Here is an 8,100-nt window from a genome sequence, read left to right as displayed (position 1 = left end):
TTATCGGACACTGACTTGGCCTACAACTCTGTAACGCCAATCATTGTGCGCCACTTTCCAGACCGTTCATAGACCTTCCCCACCTAATCCGTTCAACGTCCTCGTCGAATATAATAAAGTATACTCATTATACTTGTTCTCTGGCCTTGGACACTTTTGATCCTCTCTCAGAAATCAGCAAACTTACTTGGCCTTTTTCCTTGCCAAAACTTTTCTTCCTAGTACCATATGCCATCACTTATATTAATGCCTTGTCATTGATCGTACTGACTTGTATTGTTGTTTTCACGTTGGCCTACGCTCCACCTACCATTACAATCGCATATGAACACCCAAATGAAACTTGGAAATTTTTATTGCCAATTCCCCGAATTAGGATTGAATTTCACTTGAATCATTTGCGCCTAAGTTCACGCAAGCAATGATTCTTCCAAACTAATCACACTTATTATTTCCAAAGTCTTCTGCCTTCACTTTCTGACTTTAGTTGCACCACGCAACATAACAGGACTTATACAAAACTTGGCCTCATTCTTCAATCATATGCGCCTACGCCAAATCCCATGCCTTAAGGTATGCATGCTATGATTCCATACCATTCTGGTATGTGCCACAATTCATAGACTTTTATGTCTTCAGCAATGCAATAGAACTTACATTATATTTGGCCTCCAAATCATATTGTAAATTACGCCTCTTAGCTTTGCACCATTTGTATTCCAAAGAACCAGCACCTTGCTACTCTTTTCTTGCATTATAGAAACACCTTGATTTAAATGCATAAATTTGGTATAGTCATTACTTATGATACCCGGTATATCCCACTGTCACTTTGGACTATGAATCTTCTTCACGCGCCTTTGAAACACGCAATTTAAGCATCACTTTCTTTTTCAAACTAGATTTACTTTGAAGGAAAGAAACAAGAACTCTCATTTCAAATACCCTCATTCACTACTACCTTACATAGATTGACTTCATTCTAACACCAAGGTCCACTCGGCCCAAAATGAAAGTATATTCAAACTTAAGCAAATACTCACACTAACTGATTACAACTTGTAAGATCTAACAAGCCTGGAAATACTGACTTCATCTTCGCTTCTAAGTAAACAAACAAAAAAAAGGAAGCGAGACAACACCTATTGTCCCCACTGTAGCAATTCACTTTGCTACATGCACTCTTCCAACTATCAACGTTCTTATGCAACTCCCATAACGAAGCACAATATAATTGACACTTAGTTGAATACTCCTACAAACTGATGCTATCATGTTGCTTTAGGTTTCATGAAGATTTCTTTAAAAATGACCTCATGCCATTTTTATGCATCATCACTACTTTGTTCTTATCTTTCCCGCATCCACAATTTAACCTTCCTTGCACCTCCAAACGCATTATGCATCTTGGCCATTCCCAATCCCATCTGGCGCATGTTAATGTTGTATTCCTTTTATGCCAATTAGCACCCAAATCTTGACACAAACTTGTGCACCTTTGGACAACTGGAGCAGACTTAACTTGGTGATTCTAAGCATCACCATAGATCTTAGCAAGTCATATTACTTAATGACTTTCGTAGATAAACACCTTGGAAATTTTTAACAAGGCCATAATCCTTGCAAATGAGGCACCCACTGCCTAATTTCCATGAAGCAAGAATACCACATTCTTTTTCAAATTAGAACTCATTTTTACTTCCCATGCACAACTGGTTAGTCTTGTCTTTCCCCCTCTTCAAAATCATATTTGTCGCAATATTGATTTGTCGTTGACAAGAACATCCGCTTGTGGTTATGATCAAATGCAGGTCTTTGGACACCCTTATCCAAGAATATTCATCTCACTCATAAACTAGGAGCAAATCACACCCCTAGTGCGCATCTAGCATCAATGAAGAACTCTTTGCAAACGCAAGACCGTGGTGTATTAGTTTTTCCCTAACTTGCGCTTATTTCTTCAGCCTTTCCATAAGCTTTATTCTAGATAATAATTGGCCATCTAAGTCTTTTTTTATGGCATCACATTGCCACAAAGATGCTGATTAACAATCAGACTTTGCATTACCACCAAGGTACATGCATTCAAGAGATATAACTTTATTCTTCAATTCAACTGGCTACGATGAGACACCCTTAATTATATCGCATAGATAGGTTCTACATCTTCTTATCCATTGAAAAGGCCAACAACAACTTCGCATTCAAGAATTTTGGCAAAATTTCCATTATAACATGTAATGTACTTGCTACTGATAACACCCCAAAGATATGCATTCCAAATGCGTAATCTTTGCATACTTATGAGAAACATGGACTTTAACACCTGACTTGCACCATAAAAGTCAGCATACTCTTTAGTTTTTTCATGCAATCACTTGAAAACCCAGTTTCCAATTATTATCACATGTTTGTCTAACACTTTGGGTAGGAATTTTGACACCTTTGTCATAAACTTTCATGGCATGTTGCTACTTCAAAATTCAAAGTTCATTCCGCTTTGATACCTGCTGTCACATGCCCATTTAATCGCCTAAAATTTTCATGGGACATGACAGGCGATAATTGTGGTTCAGTGAACCAACTTCACCCACAATTACTCAGCCTTGCATACTTGCATCAAAGTACGCATCTGCCTTCACTTTAAAGGCTTTGCACAATGTAAGTCTTTCTTCTTTCTCTCTAACTCTTCATGCCTCCATAAGCATAAGAAGTTTTCCACGCATAAACATACTCAAACAACTTCACAAGATCAGCAACACAGTGGACAAAGAGTACTGCAACAAACCCATTTTATTGCACTAAAGGAAGATTAAAAAACTCGTCCATCACATGGACCAAAACAGGCCATTCACCCTCTTGGTGAATGCCAAAAATACTCTCTACATTAGTGGTTCTTCTCTCAATTTAACAACACTAAAATTATTGATCCCTAAGCTATTTATACAAGCTACTGATCAGGCCAAAACTCCTTGCAACCGCTTGCAGCTGCATGGAACATCCATGTGTCCCATAAGTGGTTTCCATAACCGCCAACTTCAACTTCCACCTTTTGTGTTGTCACGCCAATTGGTGCCAAATTGGTTCTTGGTGGTTATGAACACTCCACATGGGTATAAACTTGCTTTATAACCATTCTACTTTGTCTCGCGTCATTGGCATTCTCATGAAGCTCGTAACCAACTCTTAACCGTCACTTGAGCCGTATTGCACCACTGTTGTGCTTTACCGAATTCTGCTTTGATCCAATGCTCATCCATCTTGGTCCTGCATGCTTATTGCTCTAAACTAATGCACGGATAATCCCGATGCTCCAATCATCAAGGCTAACACCTTAAGCTCATTCTGGTTATCGGGCGCCATATGCTTCACTTAGCCAATCTGCTTCACAATAGTAATGTCACTCTTGCATTATTAGCTTGTTTGCACTGTCCAGGCTTTGGCCATCTTTGAACTAATGTCATAGACCAACTCTTGGCTTATTCTACCTTTTTGCATCATCCTTGAGTTTGGACCAACTCAATTCCACGGTTAATAACAACATCGCATGTTGCATCTTGCAACTTTTGTTTTTTCTTGCCTTTCCCTCAATGAAGCTTCATTGTATCGGCCAATAAGCTTCTTTACTTAGCCAAATGTCTTTACAATGTAGCGCTACCTGTGCGCTTCACCTGCCCTGCAGGGTTATGCCATTCTTAGCACTTGACAATCTATGCAGTATCGCGCAATCATTGTCGGACACTGACTTGACCTGCAACTCTGTAACGCACGCCACTTGCCAGACCTGTCATAATTAGCCATTAGGGTCTAGATTCTACAACAATTTCTGTGTTACGCGGTTAACTTATGTGAATATTCTAGAAATGGCATCACATTTCAACAGGAACACCCTGAACTAAACTGAATATTCTTGAAATGGCTTACGGTTTCAACAGGCGCAGCTTCAAAATTTTGCTGTTACCTTTTTGTTTTCGTGTGTATCTCTTGAATTTTTCAGCAGGTAAATGGTTGACAAGATTACTTGAAAGTTCATATACAGTATTGCCTGATGCTAGATTAGTCCACTTGGAATAATATCCACAGTTGACCAAGAATTATTGCAATTAAAGACAAATTATCCTCTCACAATTCAGGGTCGGTCAGCAGAGACTATATGTATGGTGGTGAGGTCAAGTATAGAGATGACGTGATTGAAGTCAACAAAAAGAAAAATGAAAAATGATAGTCCAAGTCAGAGACTCGTCTTGAATGAGTCTCCTGCATCGCTGTCCACTTAAATAATTGATATACGAATGTTCCTTCTTCGAAACACTTGAAAACCTTAAAATCATTTCACTTTACAAGGCTGTATATAAACTCTCATTTGGCATCCATCCATCAATCCAACCTTCATCTTCCTCCCTACAATTCTCTCCTTCTTCTCTTACTCTCTTGTTTCTTTTACTCTCTTTACAATTCACTCACACTCAATTGGTTCTCTAAATATTCATAACTACTACTAAACTAATTTTCAGAGGAACGATGCAGAAGATTATAGTTTCCCTGGATTTACACGACGACAGATGCAAACAGAAAGCCATGAAATCAGTTTCTGGACTTTCAGGAGTTGATTCATTATCGATAGACATGAAAGACAAGAAATTAACAGTAATTGGAGATGTTGATGTAACCCTAATTGTGAGCAAACTAAGAAGACATTGTCATACATCAATAGTTTCAGTTGGGCCAGCTAAAGAAGCAGAGAAGAAGAAGGAAGAACCGAAGAAAGAGGCTACCAATCAAATAGTTGATCTTGCTTATGCTTATAGACACTACAATCCTCATATGACTACATATTACCAGAGTGTTGAAGAAAATCCTAATGCTTGTGTAATTTGTTAATTTCATTTTTATTCTTAATGGGTTAGTTGTAGTTTCTAAATTGGTTTGGTTGTTGATTCAAAATCTTGGCTTTATATCAAATGTTATTTTCTACAAGGGCATTGGTTTTCAAGAACTTTCATGAAATTTTTCAATATAATCTTTACAGTGTAAAATTCGATAAAGCTTACATGGGATGAATGAAAGTATATTTTACAGCGTAAAATTCGATAAAACTTACATGGGATGAATGAGAGGGTATATATACCCCATTTACAGATCTCCCCTGAAGAATGGCTGACTAAGAAATGAGCTTGAGAATGTACCTCCACCATTTGGGAAAAGTGTGAGGAAGCAGATTACTGCCAAAACAAAACCCCAATTATATCTGTCATCTCCCGGAGGAGTAATCTCGTCCCTAGCAGGTAATTCTTCTCCACCTCTGAAGAATGTCGCAAATAAACCCCATGCCAAGCAGAGGACACTGCCACTTAGACCACCAATTCCTAACAGTAATGAAGTGCCAATAGATAGTAGTGTCGCAACGTTCCTTCCAAAAAGAGCTTGAGCAATCCGACCTCCTTCAAGTCTTCCACATGGTAAAAGGTTCAAAGAAGTCACTACCATTCCTGCACAAAGTGCTCATTTTCAGCCTCATCAGATCAACCACTTGTAAAATGTTTAATACGTGATACACGAGCCCATTTGACTAACAACACTGGCACAAAAAAAATCTACTTGAAATTTTGAGAGCTTGGGATGACCAAAATATAGCAGTTGTTCACCATTTCATACATAGTTTAGTGAGTGATATTAAAATTTGAAGGTTGTGGTGACTCACCTAATAGCCCAGCAAAAGCAAGGGGATCAACAGGCACACCCACCCCTTCAACTGCATTAGGCAATACATTTCCTAGATCATCTGAGTAAGGTCCTATCACGTATTGAATGAAAGAAAGCAATGGGTTGTTATAAAAGAATTGGGGCCTTATGAACCTGCAAACAGAAAATCAAGTGTTAAAGAAAACACAGGATGATCATCTGGAACAAATAACCATAGGAGTTAGAAACTCTGAATATTTCAAATCATAACTTGGCCCACTCTCTTCATAATGCTCATTCGCTTCATATTTAAAAGAAATAATTTTCTTAAACCAGTATTTAGTATTGGATTTAAAAGACTTCCAGATTGATACTAGTCACCATGACAGTCATGTACTTGAGGATCATAACCAAGGAAGGGGACTTGGTATTACTTACAAAGCATTTTCACCACCATTGAAGCTGCCATCACTGACAAAAGCAATGAGTGTGAGGGCTAATGAAGTCAAATATGCACTAGCTGTCCGCGCCACAGGAATATCAAAAAGAGCCTTCTTATTAGGGAGGAGTGACTCATAGTTATTCATCACCCCTAAGCATCCAGTCCAATTCGAGGGAACAAGAAATGACGGGATCAGTTTAACACCATACCTAGCTGCAGTAATCCTTGTGCAAATCTGCAACTCATAAAGGAAATGCTCATAAGACATAACACAGCCATCGTACACAGAAAATATGCCTAAATTTGGCCTACAGTGGAAGAAATCCTGAAATGGCAAATATGAGAACATACCTCAGAAACTCCCAAGATGGTAAGGAACCCACCAAAGAGAGGCACAACATCGGATATATAGTCATCAAAAGTAGTATCAGGTTTAAGGAAAAACCCACTCATCAAAGCTATTGTCCCGAAAGTTGTGACACATAATAGTATTGCACTGACATAACCCCAAGGCGTACTTAACTTTGTGGATTCAAACTGAAGGTCTATTTCTGCTTTTGGTTGTACCATACAAACCTGAAAAGATTACTTAATTCTCATTATGTTGTGCAGCAAAACACAAACTCGTACTGAAATGAAAATTAAATTCTTTCGATCTCAACTTAAACCCACAATTACAACCAAGCAAATGCAGTTACCTGCTTTTTTATGTCATTTGATTTTTCCTCCATGAACCATAATACAACTTCTTTGCCAGCTGCTTCAGATAGCTTTTTCTCCAATTTGGGCATGACTTCTTCAATTGGTTTCCTCAAGTTACCGATAAAAATCCCACCGTCTCCAAACCTCCGAACATCAGTTGCAAAGAATGTATCGAACCCAAAACAGCTCTTTAACTGTAACAAAATGAAAAATACTCATTTTGTTTTACTTGGAAAAATATTCAAACACTTTGAGGGCAACCCCAAACTAATGAAAATGCTTACTCACCTTGTTAAGATCAAGAGCCTTAAAAGCTTCTTCAACTTTCTCCAATCTTTCTTTTTCTCTTTTCAAACTTTCAATTGCAGCTCTATTAAAAAATCCAACAACTGGGTTACTGCTGTTTGTTTCAGTATTTAACTCCTTGAGTTTTCTTTCAGCTCTCTTCTTTTCAAGCTTTATAGCAGCTTCAATTGAAGGATTACCCATAAATTTCTTAAAATCCTCATCAGTTTTCCAATCCGATTCCTGTTGTTTACTTGTCTCTTCATCAAAATCATCATTTTGGGTTTCAGTCACTTGTACGAAAGACTCAATCTTTTCTGCGGGCTCCTCTGTATTGGGTCTCTCGGAAATTGTTTCAACAGAGGATGATGATGAAGAAGAGGGTTCATCATACGCCGCCGGCTCGACAGAGAATTTGAGATCATTTCTTGGAATCGGCTTGGAGAAGAGAGAAAATGATTTCCTCTGACAGTGTAGCGTTACCTCTGTGCTTCACCGGCCTTACAGGGTTATGCCATTCCTAGCACTTGACAGTCTATGCAGTATCACGCAATTATTGTCGGACACTGACTTGGCCTACGACTCTGTAACACTCAATCATTGTGCGTCACTTGCTAGACCGTTCATAGCCTTCCCCCACATAATCCGTTCAATGTCCTCGTCGAACGCAACAAGGTATACTCGCTATACTTGTTCTCTGGCCTTTTTCCTTGTCAAAAGGTTTCTGCCTAGTACCATATGCCATCACTTAGCTTATTGACTTGTCATTGATCCTGCCTTTTATTTTAGTTGTCACGTTGGCCCACGCTCCAACTTCCACTACAATCGCATATCAACACCCAAATGCAACTTGGAAATTTCTCTTGCCAATTCCCGGAATTAGGCTTGAATTGCACTTGAATCATTTGCGCCTAAGTTCACGCAAGTAATGATTCCTCCCAACTAGTCACGCTTATCATTGTCATAGTCTTATGCCTTGACTTTCCGAC

At 38.7% G+C, this 8,100-nt stretch overlaps 2 protein-coding genes across 2 annotated transcripts; one reads left to right on the top strand and one right to left on the bottom strand.

The window, feature by feature from the left end:
* Positions 1-4,355: 4,355 nt before the first annotated feature.
* On the top strand, positions 4,356-5,069 carry LOC113304197 (heavy metal-associated isoprenylated plant protein 39-like). The gene has a single exon (XM_026553256.1). The coding sequence runs from the start codon at positions 4,522-4,524 to the stop codon at positions 4,879-4,881; it is 360 nt and encodes a 119-aa protein (XP_026409041.1). The 5' UTR covers positions 4,356-4,521; the 3' UTR covers positions 4,882-5,069.
* On the bottom strand, positions 4,983-7,856 carry LOC113304119 (probable zinc metallopeptidase EGY3, chloroplastic). Its single transcript, XM_026553185.1, has 7 exons — positions 7,793-7,856; positions 7,115-7,596; positions 6,823-7,020; positions 6,476-6,700; positions 6,121-6,359; positions 5,702-5,856; positions 4,983-5,489 (listed from the first exon to the last, which is right to left on the bottom strand). Exons 1-7 carry the CDS (start codon positions 7,854-7,856, stop codon positions 5,134-5,136), a joined length of 1,719 nt encoding a protein of 572 aa, XP_026408970.1. The 3' UTR covers positions 4,983-5,133.
* Positions 7,857-8,100: the final 244 nt, after the last annotated feature.

This window comes from Papaver somniferum, chromosome 8 (genome assembly GCF_003573695.1).
Source record: "Papaver somniferum cultivar HN1 chromosome 8, ASM357369v1, whole genome shotgun sequence".
Taxonomy (NCBI): domain Eukaryota; kingdom Viridiplantae; phylum Streptophyta; class Magnoliopsida; order Ranunculales; family Papaveraceae; genus Papaver; species Papaver somniferum.
This window is presented reverse-complemented; position numbering and strand designations above follow the sequence as displayed.

What these genes read in the sequence shown, in the direction of transcription:
- LOC113304197 (XM_026553256.1), top strand. Translation starts at nt 4,522, where the DNA reads ATGCAGAAGATTATAGTTTCCCTGGATTTACACGACGACAGATGCAAA.
- LOC113304119 (XM_026553185.1), bottom strand. Translation starts at nt 7,856, where the DNA reads ATGGCATATGGTACTAGGCAGAAACCTTTTGACAAGGAAAAAGGCCAG. An exon ending in AGGCTCTTGATCTTAACAAG is followed by an intron (nt 7,021 to 7,114) that starts GTGAGTAAGCAT and finishes ATTTTGTTACAG; the next exon opens with TTAAAGAGCTGTTTTGGGTT. An exon ending in CAAATGACATAAAAAAGCAG is followed by an intron (nt 6,701 to 6,822) that starts GTAACTGCATTT and finishes TAATCTTTTCAG; the next exon opens with GTTTGTATGGTACAACCAAA.